At 39.5% G+C, this 21269-nt stretch overlaps 1 protein-coding gene across 4 annotated transcripts in view; it reads left to right on the forward strand.

Annotated features, from left to right (window-relative positions):
• The window catches only part of STS (steroid sulfatase), a 92587-nt gene that overhangs the window by 25594 nt on the left and 45724 nt on the right, over positions 1-21269 (forward strand). For all 4 annotated transcript variants that reach the window (XM_064143028.1, XM_064143029.1, XM_064143030.1 and 1 more), the window contains 2 exons: positions 5326-5749; positions 15162-15298. In XM_064143028.1, the coding sequence (XP_063999098.1) occupies positions 5326-5749; positions 15162-15298 (561 nt within the window). The remainder of the gene's footprint in view (positions 1-5325; positions 5750-15161; positions 15299-21269) is intronic.

The following is a 21269-nucleotide window of genomic DNA, read 5'->3' on the forward strand; positions in this document are numbered from 1 at the left end:
CTGCAACATGACAGCTTTCCACTTAGATCTCTAGAATTTATCTCCATGATGCTTAATGAACAAGTTTTCCAAGTGGCCTGAATGATACATATGAAACCATAAGTTGTAATATTAGCATATCCTTAGAGTATAATGAGGCTTCCAAAAATCAAGAAGTGCATTAAAATTGAGGCTAAAGCATATGTAAAATGACAAAAAGGAAAAATATGTGGATTTGAAGTCTAGACAGACAGACTCTGATTCCCAAACAGCCCATTTGCTACCTCTGCTGGTATTCTTGCATCATACTGGTCTAGGTCAGGGAGTCTTTGCATGGTTCAGTCTAACTCAGCAGTTCTCAACCAGTTAGTTGTCAAATCTTGCACCAGTGATGGGTTGGCATAAGGGAAATTTGAAGCCTTTCAGCTCCTCAAGCCTGTACTGTCGCTTCTTTCTTTCCCCCCTCCTCCCTCCAAAATCTTTTCTCCCCTTTACTCTGTAAGGACATTTTTCTTCTGTAAATAAGTTTTCCATTTGTTTCCCCCTCCTTCCTCTGAATATGTGCTTCCTCTTGCTTGATACAGCCCTAAATATATTTTAACTATAAATCTACTTTATGGATCCACTTTTTTACCTTGCTGTTTTTCCCTTGTGACACAAAGGTGGTGACATCCACTAGATCTGGTAGAAAGACACACAGGCAGAATATCTGCAACAAAACCTTGTTTTCTCAAAAGAGGCAGATTCATTGAATATGTAACATTTCACCAGTTAAGTGTTGTGGAAATCAGCAAGAAATGTTCCTGTCTTGTAGGAAGTAGCTATTCACAACGCAAAAATTTCCCTGAAAGTAGATAGATATTATTTTAGCTACTGCTAAACTCAATTACAGTTGAGAAATGTCAGATTTTCCTCACTACTTTTATCCAACATGTTGTCTAATATCCCAATAAGTTTAAAATCCACCTATGTAGCTAGTTTCCAAAATTTAAAACACTAATGGGTAACTGAGATTCGTATCTTTCTTCCAGAGCAAGGAGTTGTAGTATTTGGATATATGACAACAGTAATGTGTCCAATACAAGACTGGCCAACTCTATGGAGTAGGATTAATCATAGAATCATAGAATCAACCAGGTTGAAAGAGACCTCCAAGATCATCCAGTCCAACCTAGCACCCAGCCCTGGCCAGTCAACTAGACCATGGCACTAGGTGCCTCATCCAGGCTTCTCTTGAACACCTCCAGGGACGGTAACTCCACCACCTCCCTGGGCAGACCATTCCAATGCCAATCACTCTCTCTGTGAAGAACTTCCTCCTAACATCCAGCCTATACCTACCCCGGCACAACTTGAGACTGTGTATTTCTTTGAGCACACAAAATACTTCTGTTTTCATCTTGCTTCTTATCCTACATCTTATCATTTATCTGAAGTGTGTAAAACCACACCAAAAAGTCCCACATCGTAACTCAGTCTTGACATTTCCCTCTTTTCACTGCCTGAGGGAAAAGCAGAGGGGAAACACAAAATTCTTCTGCCTTTCCAGCATTCTGGTCTCTGAAATTCAGAGTTCCAAATGGAATTTCTTGTCTGAATCAGACACTTGTTTTTTCATTGTGTTGCTTTTGCTCTGCAGAAATCTTAATTGAAACTGAGAGGGTAAAAAGCCCAGGTCTCCAACTATCAATGTACAGCTTACAATTAGTAATATGTAGTTCAGGCAAAAGCCTGCTACAATCTGCTAGAATTCTTATGATGCTTGTGTGAAGTATCCATACTATGAAGCTTCACTTGGGAAAGCTATGAGAGCATTTTGCACTGCTGTCAGATTTGGAAAGGCCCCAGCGTATAAGCATATCATAATAACCTGTTGAAACACTAGCTCAGGGCAGTGGTTATCCTCACAAGAGGTGAAACAAAACATAGTTTAGACCCAGGCACCACTTGCTTTTTTAACAGCAGCACAGGATCTATCAACCCCCTCTGCCTCATCATCTATTTGGCAGTTGTGTCTTTCTGTCACAGTTGAGGATGTAATTTGAACCAGTGCTTCTGTTGCTTTTCCCAGCTAACCTGCTGTCTGCTTTGTATGGCTTAAGTTGTCTCTGAACAAATCTTTTTTTGAGGCCCAAGTTCATCTTGACATTGACCAATTTGTTGTGCTTGCTAAAACTCTTTCGATAAAAATAGGTGCTGTATTTTCCCCTGTCCTAATTTGTTGCTGAAAGATTCTTTTGTTCTGGCTTGCAGTGTCTGCTTTTATTGAGATCCAGTTGATACAAAATCCCTCATATCATAATAAATGACCTTGAGTGTGTATTTAATTTATTTGGGTTCCTTTTTCATGTTTTTTTCTTCACTGAATTATCGGTGCTTGATGAATTATAAGTGACTGACAAGTAACAGGAAAAAATGGGAAATTAAAGCTTTAAGATCTTGGATATGTGTGATTCTAAACCTCTACCTTTATAACTTGAGAGTTGTTTCATGCTGACCTTGCTACATGTCTGGCTTTGTGATTATTCCATGAAGACAGTCATGTAAACCTAAGAGAAAACACCGAAGCATTTTTTTTCCCCCAGAATCTCTGTTGTTGCTTGCTGGGAATGAAATTCTGAGTTGTACTCTTAGCTAGCCCTTTATGACAGCACTGTAACATCTGAAAATTCAGTACAGTGATCTGCATTGCTGGTTTTGGCTGCAGTAATGTTCACTGGACCATGTAAAAGTAGTAACAAGAGCCATTTTACCCACGAAAAGCAGAATACCACCTAAGGTGAGGTGCCATCTGACAGTAAGTGGGAAAACTTCTGACACCAAAAGAAAGCATTAGAGGCCTCCATTTCACTGGCACATAAGCAAACCCAAAAACACTTTTATGGATGCTTCTGTGATATACAGGAGGTATTTCTGACCTAAGACCATGAAGTGATGTACAGAGAGGACTTGACTCAACTAAGCATTCAATCAGGCTTCCTGCGGTTGTTTCAATTTGCCTTTGCTTACAGGAGAGCTTAACACACACAACGTTCCTGTCCCATACTTTAGTTTTGTCATTTGTGAAAGAGAAATAATGACATTGAGCCCATTTGCTAGGTGCTGTGGGAAAAAAAATAAGAAATTACCCTCACCTTCACCACCTTTGCTACTGTAGTACCTGCATTTCACCACCTTTGCTACTGTAGTACCTGCATTTCACCATCTTTGCTACTGTAATACCTGCATTTCACCACCTTTGCTACTGTAGTACCTGCATTTCACCATCTTTGCTACTGTAGTACCTGCATTTCGCCACCGTTGCTACTGTAGTACCTGCATTTCACCACCTTTGCTACTGTAATACATTCATTTTTGTCATGGCCAGAGGCAGCAGCGCAGGATGAGTAGGCTGCTCTCTAGACTCAGGAGATTCTCAAGAGTTCCTCTAAAAGCTGGGAGGGTTTGGAAATAGGGGAAATTCTGTATATGCTTTTTCACTTTGTGTATTTTCTACCACGTGTATCCTGAATCCTTTAGAACAAAATATTCTTTGGTCTGGGTTATGATGTGAGTGCTTCCTGGGTTGTGGGCTCTTCCTGGATTTATTTCTTGTAACATCACAGAGTCCAAGTTATACTGGTCATGGTTGGGAATTTGATTCAGAAAAAAATAAATAAAATTTGACCCAGAAGTATGTATTGTCTTCTGTTGTGTTGAGGTGCTGGAACATGTCTAGAGAAGGGCGACAGAGCTGATGAAAGGTCTGGAACACAAACCCTATGAGGAGAGGCTGAGGGAGCTGGGGGTGTGCCGCCTGGAGAAGGGGAGGCTCAGGGGGGACATCACTGCTGTCTACAACTACTTGAAGGGACATTGTAGCCAGGTGGGGTTGGTCTCTTCTGCCAGACAACCAGCAACAGAACAAGGGGACACAGTCTCAAGTTGTGCCGGAGGAAGTCTAGGCTGGATGTTAGAAGGAAGTTGTTGGCAGAGAGAGTGATTGGCATTGGAATGGGCTGCCCAGGGAGGTGGTGGAGTCACCATCCCTGGAGGTGTTGAAGAAAAGCCTGGATGAGGCACTTAGTGCCATGGTCTAGTTGACTGGCTAGGGCTGGGTGCTAGGTTGGACTGGATGATCTTGGAGGTCTCTTCCAACCTGCTTGATTCCATGATTCTATGATAAGGGCATCACGTTTTGTCAATTATTCAACACATTTCCTTGCTGACACCAAAGAGCATAGCTGCAGCCATAATTTATGTCGGCTTAAATTAATTTTGATTTTGTTTATTTTATTATTATATATTTGAATTTAAATAATAAGTACCAAATAGTTGCACTAAGTGATGCATAAGCATATGCTAAGGAATTTTACCTGAGTCAGAACGAATTATCTGTATCCTTAGTGCAATCAGCATGAACATGTTACTATAATGCAAGTAAGGCTCAATGTTTTCTTGTGTCAGTCAGTATCCAACATTTTTGTAGAATGAGAGTAATTTCCTGATGAGACAAAATACTGTGAGAGATAGTATTAGGCAGCAATTTCCTTCCCCTCTACACTCTCATATAAACAAACAAACAAGTAAGGAAAGGGAGAGAGAAAGAAAGAAAAGAGAAAAGAAAAGAGGTTAAAGAAAAGAAAAGAAAGGAAAAGAAAAGAAAAGAGAAGAGAAGAGAAGAGAAGAGAAGAGAAGAGAAGAGAAGAGAAGAGAAGAGAAGAGAAGAGAAGAGAAAAGAGAAGAGAAGAAAAGAAGAGAAGAAAAGAGAAGAAAAGAGAAGAGAAGAAAAAAGAAAAAAGAAAAGTAAAGAAAAGAAAAGAGAAAAAGGAAGGAAAAGGAAGGAGGGATATATATAGGGAGGGGTATTGACAATTTCAGAGATTTTACACTCATTCAAATAAAAAAATGCCTTAGTTCTTTCACTGTTCTTCTTTCCTGTTTGTTACTGTTGGTTTTCTTTTTTTGGGGGGTGTTTTTTTTTTTTTAAATTTAAACTGGACTAATGTGAGTGATTTGCCAGAACGATTTCAGAAACTACATTTTGCAACTCCAAACTTGCTCATCCTGGGAAAGCAATGGATGTTACAAAATGTTATTTTATGATGGCTACTTAACTATATATGCACAGAGGCTTCATTTTCAAAGTTAACTATCTGTTTCTAAGTAAAATGAAGAGGCAGATATGAAAAAAAGCTTTTGATGAAGGCATAAAGAGAGATGAGATGGAAAATAGGGATGCATGAAATAAATGTTGAGGGGTGAGGACATACCAGGCAAAGTGTGACAGTTTCATGTTTGGAACAATGCACATTAGAAGTTGGTGATTTAACCAAAAAGATACTCCCTGCCCTTCTCTCTTTTCAGGAAAGTGGCATCTTGGAATGAACTGTGAAAGCAGTAATGACTTCTGTCACCACCCCCTCAATCATGGATTTGATTACTTTTATGGGCTTACCGTGACCAACTTTAGAGACTGCAAGCCTGGCCAAGGCAGTGTATTCCTCAAAGGAGTTCAGAAATCCCTTGTCATCCCAATCCAAATCGCTGCAATCACCTTGGTCTCTTTGGCAGTAGTGCAATACCTTGGTCTCCTCAGAATATCTTTCCAAGCATTGGGTTACTGCTTGTTAATAGCTGCTATGTCACTAGCCAGCTTGATTTTTTTCTTTCATCATTTTCGACACTTGAACTGCTTCTTAATGAGGGGCCATGAGATTATCCAGCAACCACTATCCTATGAGAACCTCACTGAGAGACTGACAAAGGAAGCAGTGCAGTTTATAAGAAGGTAAGTTTCTAAGTGTGCTACAAGTTAAGGCTAGCATTTCACAATGACTGCTTCTGAAAAGCTAAAAAAAAGTGGAGTGCTGGCCATAAAGGATATGCTATTATGTTATTTTTATATGATATATTAGTATGTTATTATATAATATATTATATTATTATATTATGTTGTTTTTTTTCCTTTAAAAAGCTACTAAAGTTCATTGTTTTAGTGAATCATAGAATCAACCAGGTTGGAAGAGACCTCCAAGATCATCCAGTCCAACCTAGCACCCAGCCCTAGCCAGTCAACTGGACTGTTTCATTGCTGTGGTTGTTTGGGTTTTTTTTCCTATAAGGCATGTAATTATTTTCTGTATAAAAATTGAAAATATCTGTGTATAATTACTGAATGAAGATATATATGTATATATATAATTTAATGATAATTACAATTTTATTGTTTTATTTTTATTATACCCTTTAGCTGTATTACTTCTCTAAGTTCTTCAGAGTTCAAGCAATGGAATTTCTGGCACGATTCCCTTTTCTAGGTAATGGAATTCCTGACACTATTCCCTTTTCTAGGTATTTCTCAGAAATATTGTCAAGTTTATGGCTTCTTACCATGTACATAATTACTAAATTTTGTAGTTTTGAGGTCATCTTGTAATTTCTTCTTAGCATATAGCCATATTCTTCAGTCTGAAGAAGTGGTATTGCATTTGTTCTTCTTTAGGTTAGTCTGAGTATCACTGTTTTAATTTGCTCCTAGGAGAACTGAAAAAGAGCAGATTTGAGATTCAGTACACAGAAATGGCACTGAAGAAGAATATATACAATTACAAGTGTCAGATCCAGTATAAGAAAACAAATGCTGGTTTAGTTTTCCCCTCTAATTATAAATAGGCAGGTCAGCTTAGTGTGTGCTAATTCTAATTGCCTTTTCCCAAGAGCAAGTGTGTGTACATCTTGTAAACCTATCAGAACCCTATCTGGACATTGTATTTGAAAGTCAAATGAGCACTAATTATTTTGTGTTAAGTTCAATGTGGTTGTCACTCAGATGGTCTCTTCTCCCAGGCAACCAGCAACAGAACGAGGGGACACAGTGTCAAGTTGTGCCGGGGGAAGTCTAGGCTGGATGTTAGGAGGAAGTTGTTGGCAGAGAGAGTGATTGGCATTGGAATGGGCTGCCCAGGGAGGTGGTGGAGGCACCGTGCCTGGAGGTGTTGAAGAAAGGACTGGCTGAGGCACTTAGTGCCATGGTCTAGTTGGCTGGCTAGGGCTGGGTGCTAGGTTGGTCTGGCTGATCTTGGAGGTCTCTTCCAACCTGGCTGATTCTATGATTCTATATTGAAGAGAGCCACTGGGTTGGTCGACCGCGTCGGCCAGGCGTCCCGCCGGGGAAGCTAAGCAGGGGCCGCCTTGCATCCAGAGCTGGATGGGCACTAAGAGTTCCCCTGGCAAGCTCCCCGGGTGTGTTTTTTTTTTGGGGGTACTGATAGATAGTAAGCTGAAGATGAGCCAGCAGTGTGCCCAGGTGGCCAAGAGAGCCAATGGCATCCTGGCCTGCATCAGGAATAGTGTGGCCAGCAGGACAAGGGAGGTTATTCTTCCCCTGTACTCAGCACTGGTCAGGCCACACCTTGAGTACTGTGTCCAGTTCTGGGCCCCTCAATTCAAGAAAGATGTTGAGGTACTGGAACATGTCCAGAGAAGGGCAACGAAGCTGGTGAGGGGCCTGGAACACAAATCCTATGAGGAGAGGTTGAGAGAACTGGGCCTGTTTAGCCTGGAGAAGAGGAGGCTCAGAGGTGATCTTATTACTGTCTACAACTACCTGAAGGGACATTGTAGCCAGGTGGGGGTTGGCCTCTTCTCCCAGGTAACCAGCAATAGAACAAGGGGACACAGTCTCAAGTTGTGCCAGGGTAGGTATAGGCTGGATGTTAGGAAGAAGTTTTTCACAGAGAGAGTGATTTCCCATTGGAATGGGCTGCCCAGGGAGGTGGTGGAGGCACCGTCCCTGGGGGTCTTCAAGAAAAGACTGGATGAGGCACTCAGTGCCATGGTCTAGTTGACTGGCTAGGGCTGGGTGATAGGTTGGACTGGATGATCTTTGAGGTCTCTTCCAACCTGGTTGATTCTATGATTCTATGATTCTATGATTCTACTGGATCTGCATCCATTTTGTCAGATCACTGCTTGTTTCTGTTGAAAAAAAGCAAACAGGAAGAAACTGTGAATTCATATACTTTAAGGCTGTCAGAAAACTCAAGACTATAGTAATTTAAGCATGGCTGAGGACCTAACTCATCTTGTGATGATTGACAGACTGCATTATAAATGGAACCCTCCTAAACATCATTAGGTCTTCGGGCTCCAAAGTTTTGTAAAGGAGAAGGACTTAGAAATTAATATAAAAGTTGAAGTAGATGAGAAATTTCTTTCTTTTTTTCCCCAATGCTTATGAGAATGTGCTTTTTGAAGGGCAGAAAAAAAAAGGTTATATAGAAAACTAAAAAAATAGAATGTAAGTAAAAACATAAGTGAATTATGTCCTTCTGTCCTTCTGCCATGAACTACAATGCCATAGGCATCAGAAGAGACAGGGAGAAGCTTGGCACAAGCAAATTCCAATCCAATTGGTTTATTACATTCCAAACATGTGTTTCTATACCTTTCATCAGAAGGCTACACATTGTGTTAAACTGTAATTGGTTACATGTACTTGTGTTAGAAATTACATACTAATTGGTGTAGACATTCACCATATTCTCAACAACACCTACACTGTGTCTAAGCAATCTAAGTCAGCAGAGACAGGCGAAAGCCACAGGCTCCAGCCTGACTTTTGTTTATCTCTGTTACACCATTCTCTAAGGTCATTCCAACCTTCTATTTTTTCTTACCACAGTACTTCTGAGCTCATGCACTCTCACCTGTCCATGGCATATGTTCCAATGTATAATATTCAGACATTTCTATAGAATCCCTACATTTAATGTTACTGTTCCCAACATACCTCAAGAATTTAATGGAACAAATAGGTATGGAATGAGAGACATCACCAGTATCTTGTCTTTGCATAGAAGAACCATTGCACAAATGCAGATATAGTAGTAACACATCCTACTTTTAACATCTTCGAGAAAGAGTCAAATTTTCCATATTTTTACATATTTTCACTCCATTTTCAACACTTGTCTGTTTTTGATAGGTTATTCCTGGGTGGCCTGGAGTACTCTTTTCTGATATTGAAAAAAAATTGCAAATATGAGATCTGTGTTTTAACACTTTTAAAAAGAGTGAGGCAAAAATATTCACTCCTGGGCTCCTTCATGCCAACAAGGATTTCAGCTCTGTTAGTAGTCAGAACTAAATAAAATCCAGCATCTGTGAAAGTCTGTTTAATACAGCTAAGCCAAGGTTTACCTTTTCCATCTGCAGGAACAAGAAGGCTTAATGAAGTGCATTCAGCCAGTCCTATCACGAAAAGCAGTGTCTAATTGGTAATCTAATCTGGAAGTAGAAGAGGGAGTCGTGGAGAGTAGGTATTGAATGAATTTATCCAGTGGGAGTGATATAAAAGAAACAAAATGTTTGTAGTAAATAGAGAGTTAGAGGAAAGGAGAAGTTAGATTTGCATTTGCCAGTGTCAGGACACTGTTGCTTATTTGTGCTGAATACATATCTTTAGATTCTATACCTTAGCTTTTTTGTGTGGCTTGTTTCATCTTTACTGTTACTTTTTGAAAATAGAGTATATATTAAGTACATTAATAAGCACTCAATACATCTTTGTAAATTATAAGTGTTTATTCTTACAAGAATTAATATATCTTACCTCTATATCTATTTCAAATAGTTCTTTGCAGACTGTTTTGGTCTCATGGGTGAATTACTTGAAATTTATGAAAATTTGGGGATTAAGAATTTTAACACAGCACAGCAATTTTTTCTAGGGAAAACAAAACAAAACAAACCAACCAACCAAAAAAACACACACAACCCCCCTCCCCAGACCTCCCAAATCAAACAAGTATGTTTCCTTCTATATTCAGCTGCTATGAGTCATAGTACTTTTGTTGGTATGGCATGTAATGGTCTAACACATTAAAAGTATCATAGGAAGTCAGGGGTTGGAGGAGACCCAAAGAAATCATTAAGTCCATCCCCCCTGCCAAGCAGGACCATAATCTGGATTAGGTCACAGAGGAATGCATCCAGATGGGCCTTGAAAGTCTCCAGAGAAGGAGACTCTACAAACTTTCTGGGGAGCCTGGTCCAGTGTTCTGTGACCCTTACAATAAAGAAGTTCCCTCTTGTGTTGAGGTGGAAGCTCCTGTGCTGTAGGTAGTCTCTACCCATTGCTCCTTGTCCTATCACAGGGAGCAAGTGAGGTGAGCCTGTCCCTCCCCTCCTGACATCCAGTCCTCAGTTATTTATATTTATTAAATCCCCTCTCAGTCTTCTCCAGACTAAAAAGCCCCAGGTCCCTAAGCCTCTCCTCCAGTCCTCAGGCACCTCTCTGATCTGCCACAATTTGGCAAAAAATGATGGAGAGAGGCAGAGTGATAACCTCAGGCAGTTCTCTCAGCACCTTTGGGTGCATCTCATCAAGGCCTATGGACTTGTGAATATTCAATTCGTGGAATTGATCCCTGACGCAGTTTTCACTGACCAGTGGGGAGCATTGCCTCCTCCAGGCTTTCTCTCTTTCATCCAGGGTCTGGAGTACATAGGGGAGTTCAGCCTTAGGTGTAAAGACTGAAGCAAAGAAGGCATTCAGCAAGTCTGCCTTCTCTGCATCCTCAGTTTGCAGGGCTGCCTCCTCGTTCAGCAGTGCCCCCATGCCTTCTCTGTTCTTTCTTTTCCTACTGATACATTGCAAGAAGCTTTTCTTATTCTCTTTTACTTCCTTTGCCAGTTTCAGTTCCAAGAGGGCTTTGGCTTTCCTTGTTGCCTTCCTACATGCCCTATATTCCGGTGTGAAAATGTGTATACTTTATGATGGAAACTGAGGATAATTTCACATCTAGGAAAACCAAAAGTTCTTCAGAAAGATTGGATTTGTACATCCTATTAAATATACTGTGAAAAAAGTGAAATCTGTGCTTGCCATACTGTGTTCTCATCTCATTTTCAATACAGTGCCACACCTGAAATCTCAGTTTGGTTTGACAAGTGCAGGCCAACAAATGCAGAGCTCTACCTGTCACTTTGCTGCAGCAGTCTTAGATTAATGTAAGTGCACAGAAAAGCAAACAGAATTACCCAAGGAGTTTTCAATGCAGCAAGCATATAGAGCAAGGCTGTAGGAGAAAAGTTAAAAGACCCATGTGTGAAGCACAAAGTCAGATTAGTTTAACTTGCTCTCTCACCCACTTTAAAGCTGTGTTTTACAGCTCAAGCCTGAGCTGAATCCTTGAGTAATGTACACACTCCTCACAGTAGAAAAGAATAAACTAGTACTACCGCAATGCAGAGAGGTCACCAACAACGTGATGCTTTTAGATGTTTCCAAGATCAGCTACACACAGAATGTGTTTTGTCATATGTGTGTAATCTCTGGCTAGTCAGTGAATTAAGAAGACTGTTTGATTCATGTTAGGATGAAAAAATAATGTTTGCATAAGTGAGTCTCAGATCTTTTGAAACTGAAGGGTTTTTGTATTTGAATTGTGTAAAAGATAGAGGTAGTACATGTTTGAAGGAGTTGTTTACTCAAGTGGGTCAGGAATTAAGCTGTTACTGTCAAATTTCTCTCTTGCCTCCTAGCTGATATTGTCATTCCATTTTCAAGGTCATAGTAAAGGTAGTCAGTTATGTTGCTTCTCAAAGAGTTTTGGCAAGAGATAAATAGCTGCCTGTGATCACTTACAGGGTATTAATAGGTGAGCCACTTTTCCACCTGAGAGCGAGCTGTCAATCAGAACCTGTCAATTTGGGTTACAAAGAAGAGAATTATATACTGTCTTTCCATATCAATCATTGGTTCAATGACTTTTCATGAAAGCTAGATCTTTATGTCAGCTCTGTTAAAAAAACAACAACAAACAAACAACAAAGCAAGTCTGAGTTATACCTTGAAAATAACATTTGTAGTGGAGGCTTTAGATACTTGATTTTAGCAATGCAGTTATGCATTTGGAAATGTACACTGTCTCCGTGGCACTAGAGAAAGGCAGTTTGCATAAAAAGTAAGTTGTGCCTATGCCATTTTAGGTATAAAGTCTATTTTGGTATTGATTTACCCTAGAATTTGTATATTGCTGTCAATTCAGTGAACTGTTTGAGATAAAAAACATCTGAGATGTGATGGTTTGGGTGTTCCCCACCCCTCCCCACTTTAGAAATCACCCAGACTAGACTCAGCCAGCTCTGGAAATTGAATGAAGCTTATGTTTACAGCTGGGACAATATACAAGCAGATATTTACAGTAGATTCAGTTAGAGACAGAAATAGACAAGAGAAAAGGAAATACAGAAACACAGCAGCCCTCCCAGAAACCTGAGTCCCCAGGAGGGGTCCCAACTGCCCCTTCACCTTCCCTCTGCCCCTCTCAACCTTACCCCAGTCCCAAGGAAGAATGGAGGTTTGGCCAGGGGGTTAGGAAGCAAAGTGGATTAGTCCAAAAGGGAGGCTGAGGTTAGAGAAGTGCAGCTCAGCAGTTCCCCAGCAGAAGCGAGACTCCCTTATCTGTGTTTTGATTGTTATTCTTATACATCTCAGCAAGCCTATGAGCAAAGCAGACATCACCATTGTTTTTCCTTTCACAGCCTGTAATCTAATTCTTCTCACCAAAACATTCTAGCCTGCTTCAAACTAGCACATAAAATAATCTCATGGAGTAAACAATGCAAGTTGTAAAGAAAAATCTTGTTAAAATGTAATTTAATGAAAGGTCAGGGATGCACTAATGTACCTATTGAATATTGAACTGAAAAGTAGACATCTTTTTTACCTGAAATGCTGACATTGTTTTGCAATCTTTGTAATTGAGTCAGAAATCTCATGTTATTTGTTGCTAAAGTAATGAAAGCTTCTCTCATGTCTGACCTTTCAAATAGCAACCAGTACAACTTTATGGAAGTATATATCACTTATGCAAAATATGGCCTGTATCTCTTTGAACCTGTATGCTGTAATATTACCATAACACAGGATGCTTGCACAAATATTTAGAGGGAATCCAGATTATTTTGTTTCCATTTTTCTATTTATTCTGTAATTTCTTTTTAAAAAGGCATCCCAGTCAGAACCACACTTATCAAATAACCTGGATACTTAAAAAAGGCATCTCAGTCAGAACCACACTTACCAAATAGAATCATAGAATCAACCAGGTTGGAAGAGACCTCCAAGATCATCCAGTCCAGCCTAACACCCAGCCTGGTCCAGTCAACCAGACCATGGCACTAAGTGCCTCATCCAGTCCTCTCTTGAACACCTCCAAGGATGGTGACTCCACCACCTCCCTGGGCAGCCCATTCCAATGCCAATCACTCTCTCTGGCAAGAACTTCCTCCTAACATCCAGCCTATAAAGGCCTCCCAGTCAGAATCACACTTACCAAATAACCTGGATACTTAAAAAAAGGCATCCCAGTCAGAACCACGCTTACCAGATCACCTGGATATTTAATTAAGGCATCCCAGTCAGAACTACACTTACCAAATAACCTGGATAAAGTTTCCCTATTTTTTATTTATGTGCCACTGCCTATTTTGGTTAAAAACTTTAACAATACAGCTTGTGTAAAAATAAAGCCAACCAAGAAGAGAGGAAAAATGGACCATAAATACACTAGAATAAATCTCTGTATTTTCCCTTTAGATTATTGATGTCAAATAACTCTTTTTTTTAATTAAAAGGCTTTGTTTTCAGGTTCTAAAGGTTAGGATTTATTTTTGTTTTAAATAAACAGACTCTCTGTGCATGTGTCTGTTGTTCCTCCCCTCTCTAAAGGGTGGATGGATCAACTTCCTGAGGAAATACATAGTTTCATTTCAGAGTTAGCATGAATCACAGATGTTCTCCACCGCAAATCTGGTGAGGGAAAAATATGAGAAATAGACCTCAAAATAGTCTGTAATTAGCTGTGAGCTTTAAGGTGAGATCCAAATAAGTGGGTGGTGCTTTTGTAATTCAGCTGATAGTTACAAGAATGCATAATGTACTATGAATGCTGCTAGAGCATATACCAGTAAATTTGGCTAGTACTGCACAATTTTAAGTGAAGCTCTATAAATAATGCATAAGGAAAACTTCTTTTTTTGAGCTGTGCTTTCACAGCCTGCTGGAACTTATCATAAACACTGTGTTGACAGATCACATGAACAGCAAAATTTATAGTCTATTTATTGCGCTCTTGTATCAGTTCAGGAAGTAGAATGAAGGCAATGGAGGCTGTTTATTATTGTGAGAGGAAAAGTCTTTGTGTTAGTATGTATTTGGAAAGTACTCATTCTTTGATACATGATACTTGTAGTGTTATGAACCAGTCACTAACCTACACACATAGAGCATACAAGCAAAGCCTGGCTGAGGCACTTAGTGCCATGGTCCAGTTGACTGGCTAGGGCTGGGTGCTAGGTTGGACTGGATGATCTTGGAAGTCTCTTCCAACCTGTTTGATTCTATGATTTTATGAGTAGTGATTTGATCATATCCCTTACTCCAGGATAAAGAAGGACAACTATTAGTATATTTGATTTCACATAATTAATTAGTATACTTGAGTTCACATTAGTGTGCTTGATTTCACATAGTCACTTATTCTTTTATACATGATATTTGTAGTGTTACGAACCAGTCACTAACCTACACACATAGAGCATGCAAGAAAAGCCTGGATGAGGCACTTAGTGCCATGGTCTAGTTTACTGGCCAGGGCTGGGTGCTAGGTTGGACTGGATGATCTTGGAAGTCTCTTCCAACGTGGTTGATTCTATGATTCTATGAGTAGTGATTTGATCATATCCCTTACTCCAGGATAAAGAGGGAAAACTATTAATATATTTGATTTCACATAGTTAATGGTATTACGGTATGTTTGACCCTGTTACTTGTAACAGACATAACATATTAGCTTCTATATGGCCTTGTGAGGAAGATAATTGTGTTTCATATGTGTATGTAGCTCTGAAGATAATGTTTTCAACAGAAATTGCAACTGGACTTTTAAATATGTACTTGTAAAGTGAAGAGAATTGCTCGTAGCCAGAAACAAGCTTTAAACAAGTCATCTTTCAATACATTTAGCAAACAGTAATTAGATTTTATAGTTTCATTGTATAGTATTCTTCCTTTATGTTTTTGGTGGGTTTTTTTTGGTTGTGAGATCTACTGTAGAAAGATTTCATTATAGAAAATTTGTTATAAAATACACAAAGAGTTTGGGGCTTTGTTCTGTTTTGTTTTTCTCCAGGAGCAGTGATCAACCATTTCTTCTTCTCTTGTCTTATCTTCATGTCCATACTGCTCTATATGCTTCAAAAAAATTCAGAGGAAAGAGCAAGCATGGTTTATATGGGGATGCAGTGGAAGAAATGGACTGGAGTGTAGGTATGTTACTTGTGCTTCTAACCACAATGGAGTGAATTTATGGAAGACTTACATTCATGCAGATTTCTGCAACTCAGATATCTACAGTATAGCTGACACACTTGTCCTTTATACTTTGGGAAAAGAAACAGTCATCTGAAAGGCACAATAAGCTGGTCTCATAGCATTTTTATGATCAAATGTATTGTGTCTTCTTTGACTCTGATGGTATTGTATACAGCATGGTCTCAGCAGAGATATGACAACATAGGTGTGGACATTTGAAGTAGTTCAATCCATTCTCATGACCTTCTAGGTGCCATCTGGCCTCCACAATTTGTCTTCAAAACAATATCATCATTTGAGAAGTGAGCACATGATATTGATATAAAAATATTTTCAGTGTTAAACTGTTTCCAAAAAACATTTGCCTGTTCACCAAGGGTAGTCAAAACTAAGCACTTTGCCTTGCAGAGTCTTCCATTCTCTCTGAGGCTAAAGAGTGGTTTGTCATTACATCTTTCAGAAGGCTTCCCATATTGTATTGGCTGTCTGATTCCAGAGATAATCACCAGTGAAATCAACAAACAGTTCACATATGAGGATAGCAGTACTATGAGCTTACATTCCCCCTTCCCAAATACCTCAAGTTGATTCTGTTCTCAGTACAACTCACTACAGCCTAACTTTCTTCAAGAAAATGTTGCTTTCTTACTACGTTGCTATAAGGAGAGATTGGTACATGTTTTTAAGCAATGCAAGCATGTGCAGTTCAGCATCATGTACATTTATTTGTACTGAATCAGGAAGTCCAGCTGCTGAAACTATGGGACAAAAGGCAGCACAGCTCATTTGGTGATTTGTAATGTATTTAGTGCAGTATTAGCAAAACTGGGTAAAACCCATGTGGGGAACTGTGATACACTTAGGAAAGGTTTTCGGGGTGGAAGATAACAGAACAAAAACCTCTCTTGTAAGTCATGTTTTATAAAGAGAGACTGGCTTTTATTCCAGTTGTGTAAATCTACAGTCTTTAGCACTTGTCAACAGCCACCAGCAACTGGTCAATCAAGTGCTTTCATGAGCTCAAAGTATACATGTGTTGCCATTTCTGTTTGCATCCACATCGTAGTAGGCTACTGAGCATTAGCTGGCCTTACTGTCTGTGAATGATGGTACTGTTTCTTTTCTGTTCTATGATGTACAGCTTATTCCAGCCTAATTGGTCATTTGCTGCTACTGTTGTCTTTTGCTGCCTCCTTCAGAGACTCCAGGGTTTGGACAGCAGGTTGGAAACCAAGGCAGCTGGCACGTTACGGTTTCAAGCTATGTAATGATGCAGAGGTGGTAACAGATTGAAAATCACTGCTCACTTCCAGAATGACCACAGGCTCTTAAGAGATGTGTCAAACAAACCAAACCCCAGCACAGAAGCATATTATTGAAAAAGCCTGGGATAAATCAGAAATACAAAGTTAGTGTTGTTAACATAGGAATTTAGAGCAAACTCAGAGGAGATATAGGAGCTGCCTTGTTGTTATGGTATTGTCCTTTACAGTTAATTACAGGAACACTGGGGCAGTGGAGGTAGCTTAATCAGGAAACAAGATTCTCATCTGCCATGTACTAGTATACAAGCATCAAATGTTATTTCAGCTGGGGGTCTGGTTCTTGGGTTTTTTTTATGTCTTGTAAGACTCTTCTCTTGACAGATGGCATTTTTCTTCTGGGAGGTAGAGAATGTGTTTACTTCCTTTCCTGCTTTATCCTCCAGTATTAGAACGGTGAGAGAAAGTTATGACTGACATTTTCAAAGGAGTCTCTTGTTTTCTATCATTTTTTTGTTGTTGTTTTGTTTTTCCAGTTCAAAGGAATACAAATTTCATTAACTTCCACTGAAAATTCTGGTCTTAATATGAAAAATACATCAGACAATGTAGATTTCTGTACTGCTGATGTCAGTAATCAGTATTGTCTTGGAAAATCTGAAGGAGTGAAAACTATAAGCTTTCCAGAAAGGGAAGTTTTATCATTCAGTAGACAGGAATTAGTGTTTATGCATAGATGAATACAACTTGCAAAAGCAATTAGAATAAAATAGCCTAGATATAACAATAAGTTGAAATACCTTCTAAGTAACAAGAACACAGGCATGGGAAAACCATAAATGACTGTATGGAAAACTGCATTATAATACAACATCAGAAATGTTTGGTAGCTGGTAGGAAAAGAAGCACCAACTTCTAAAATAAACTTGCCATGTGTTATCTACTGTCTGGGAAATGTGGAAAACTTTTGTGACTGCTGGAAAAAAAGAGAAAGGAGAAGAAAAGTTCCAAGTAGAAATAGAAGTTAGTACTGTCAGGTACCAATGATGAAAAAGTTATCTCAAGACTGAACCATGAAATGCGAATTAGATACTGTTCCTGATTTGAGAGATTGGTTGAAATCAGGAGGAAGACTTCAGCTGCCATTTGCAAAAGAAAAAGAGCAGACTTTCTAGTAAGATAGAAGTCCATTGAGGCTGAAAATTCTCAGGAAAAGACATTTCCCTTTTCATCTGTGTATTTTTCTAAGAGTAAATGATGTAATTGGACAATAATTCAATTTTAAGGCATGATAGGAGAAGAAAAAAACCTAAAAGGCAGAGGAATAAAATACCCCTTCAAATACTTCATTTTTAAACCCATAGTGAACTCAATGGTTACAGTCCACATCAAAATTACCAAACAGTCTCTGTTTGAGCTTTGGGACTGTGTACTTCTACTGGTCTTTTTGAAAAGCAGAATTCAACATTTGAAGCATTCACAGTTACTGTCAGTGCATGTGACATGCCTTAGAGAATTATTCTCTTGCTAATAACATTAATTTTCTTTTAATGCAGGCTAGTGTCTTATTAATGTATTAATTATAATTCATATGAGGGCAGATGAAATAATCTTACAGTCTAAAAATGGAAAAAAGAAATAATGAATAAGTGAATGCAATATTTTCCTTTTTCTTACTTCCCCTCTGCTTTTCTTCCTTCATTCCTTCATTCCTGATTGAGTCTAGGAAGAGAGATGGATACATTCACAAACTGGTTTTGATGTAAATTGCATTACACTGATTTAATTCAAACCAGATCACTGTGAAGAGTTTTGGAGCCCCCTGTAGACTTGCATGCAAGCCGTGAGAGAGCACACTGATTCAACACCACTTTTGCAAACAACTCTTTATTGTTCTTTTAACAGTAGCAAAGCTACATGTCAGTTCTTAATCCTTTGTGTAACCATCACAACTGAATGGCTTATGTTTTTGAAAAGGTCTCAGGTAGCGTAGCCTGGCAGAAGCCAAATAACCATGGAGTGGTGGCCTTGTCTGGGTATTTTTGTTATGTGATTGCCCTGTAAGCTGAAAAAACTGAAGTGATGGATAAACAGGCTCAGATTGTTTGATCTATTATGAATGTGGCATAAACCCAGTGAGGTTAGTTTTTTATCTCATTTTGTTTCAAAGGAAAACTTAAAAGTGGTGCCTGATGCTACTGGTGCTTTCAACACTGGTCAGGCCACACTTTGAGTGCTGTGTCTAGTTCTGGGCCCCTCAATTCAAGAGAGATGTTGAGGTGCTGGAAGGTGTCCAGAGAAGGGCAATGAAGCTGGTGAGCGACCTGGAGCACAAACCCTATGAGGAGAGGCTGAGGGAGCTGGGGGTGTGCAGCCTGCAGAAGAGGAGGCTCAGGGCAGAGCTCATTGCTGTCTACAACTACCTGAAGGGAGGTTGTAGCCAGGTGGGGTTGGTCTCTTCTGCCAGGCAACCAGCAATAGAACAAGGGGACACAGTCTCAAGTTGTGCCAGGGGAAGTCTAGGCTGGATGTTAGGAGGAAGTTGTTGGCAGAGAGAGTGATTGGCATTGGAATGGGCTGCCCAGGGAGGTGGTGGAGTCACCGTCCCTGGAGGTTTTGAAGCAAAGCCTGGCTGAGGCACTTAGTGCCATGGTCTAGTTGACTGGCTAGGGCTGGGTGCTAGGTTGGACTGGCTGATCTTGGAGGTCTCTTCCAACCTGGTTGATTCTATGAGTCTATGATTTCCTTGTCCTTGTTTTCCTGAATTTATACTGATATATGTCTCAAGTCTAGAAGCTTTATTTTAAAGCTGTTTTTGTTACCATAAAAGCATCACTGAGGAATAAAATCAGCCAAGACAGGTGCTCATACTGTACTAGAACAGTATTTTCCCACCCTGTTCTGCCATCCTGTTAAATCAAGACTATTTCTTCAGCTAAGATAGTACTTCAGCTCTTGAAGCACGGTCATGCTTTAGGTCAGGTCTGGGAAATTGTCAGGAAGGGTGCAGATTAAAAACATATCTGGTTCTGGGGTTTTATGACATGGATGCTTTCCAGTTACAATCTGGGCTAAAATCCAAGCTAATTTTATATGTCACTAAGCAGCAATGACTTTTAGTCACTACTGAACAAGACTGAATTTGAGTGACTAAGTGATGAAAGACTGCCATTTCCACTATGATATGCCTCCTGAGCTACCTAATCCTCCTTAAGTACAGTTTCCTTTTTCTATATTATGTCTTTGTACACAACAAAGCTCTTTTTAGAACACTGTTTAGAAGATTACAAAGCACACCTTAAGCAGCAGTTCCTATAGCATTCCTTAATCAATCAGGTTTAAATAATGTCTTAGTAACACTCACTCCATGATAGAAAACCTGTAATGCAGCTTGTGGTAGTAGTGCTGTGTTGTACAAAATTTGCAGCCAGCTGTTGAACGTATTTCATTCACATCTGATATTTCAAGAATTAGATCAGCACAAGATGTGTTAGTGCATTGTGCATTTTACTTAACAGTAATTGGTTATGAATCTCTGAAAATTTGATCAAAGAATCATGGAATCAGCAGATTGGAAGAGACCCCCAAGATCATCCAGTCCAACCTAGCACCCAGCCCTAGCCAGTCAACCAGACCATGGCACTAAGTGCCTCATCCAGGATTTTCTTCAATACCTCTAGGGACGGTGACTCCACCACCTCCCTGGGCAGCCCATTCCAATGCCAATCACTCTCTCTGCCAACAACTTCCTCCTAACATCCAGCCTAGACCTCCCCTGGCACAACTTGAGACTTTAACATTGCATTCAAAATGCTGTAATGGGTGAAAAAAAATTGCCATTGCTTTTGAGACAAAGCTATGTTCCATCAGTATGAGAAGAGTCCCATCAGTTTGAGAAGAGTCAAAGCTTGTTTTAGATAAGCAGAAGAGAATCCCAATGACTCTCAATAAAATGATAGGAAGCTGTGTAATGAAATGTACTACCAACCTTTTGTCTAACATGTGCCTCTAAATTTTCATTTCACTTATAACTGGTATGTTTGGATTTTGCTTCATGCTTAATAGGGGTGGAGAAAGTCATTATCAGTGGAATTCAGAATGTAGTAAAGGTTTAAGCCAAAATTCACCTACATTAATACACTGATTTCTATGTCTACTTGAATAAAGGTTGCAATGAGGAAACAGAATGGGGATAACTCTATCCTGGTTGTAGATAATCTCCAGAATTCAGACTAGGAAAGTAATTTAAAGGAAACTGTTAAAGATTTTGCTTATGGAGTGTCACGGCATAGCAAACTTTTGAGCACAGACACTGTGCAGCTATCGAGAGGAGGTAGATTTGACCTGTCCCAAAGACACTGTACAAGAATTTATTCAGTCAGTCACTCAGAACAAGAGATCAGATTGGCAGACTTTGCTTTCTTTGGCAAGAGTGTCCCTGTTGTGAACCCTGTCATGAATATGATTTTTCCATCTTTTTTCTTCAGTACTTGAACACTGAAAGTGCTATCAGTGGACACTGAAAGCAGTATCTGTCTAGATACTTATAGAGCTTGTAATCATTGTTTCAAAACAGGATGTGGCTGAGCTAGCAGGTGAAGGACATCGCTGGTAGAAGGTACACCCCTAGGAAAGAAGACTAAATGTGAAAGAAAGGAGCAGGG

This window comes from Pogoniulus pusillus, chromosome 5 (assembly GCF_015220805.1).
Source record: "Pogoniulus pusillus isolate bPogPus1 chromosome 5, bPogPus1.pri, whole genome shotgun sequence".
NCBI classification, from domain to species: domain Eukaryota; kingdom Metazoa; phylum Chordata; class Aves; order Piciformes; family Lybiidae; genus Pogoniulus; species Pogoniulus pusillus.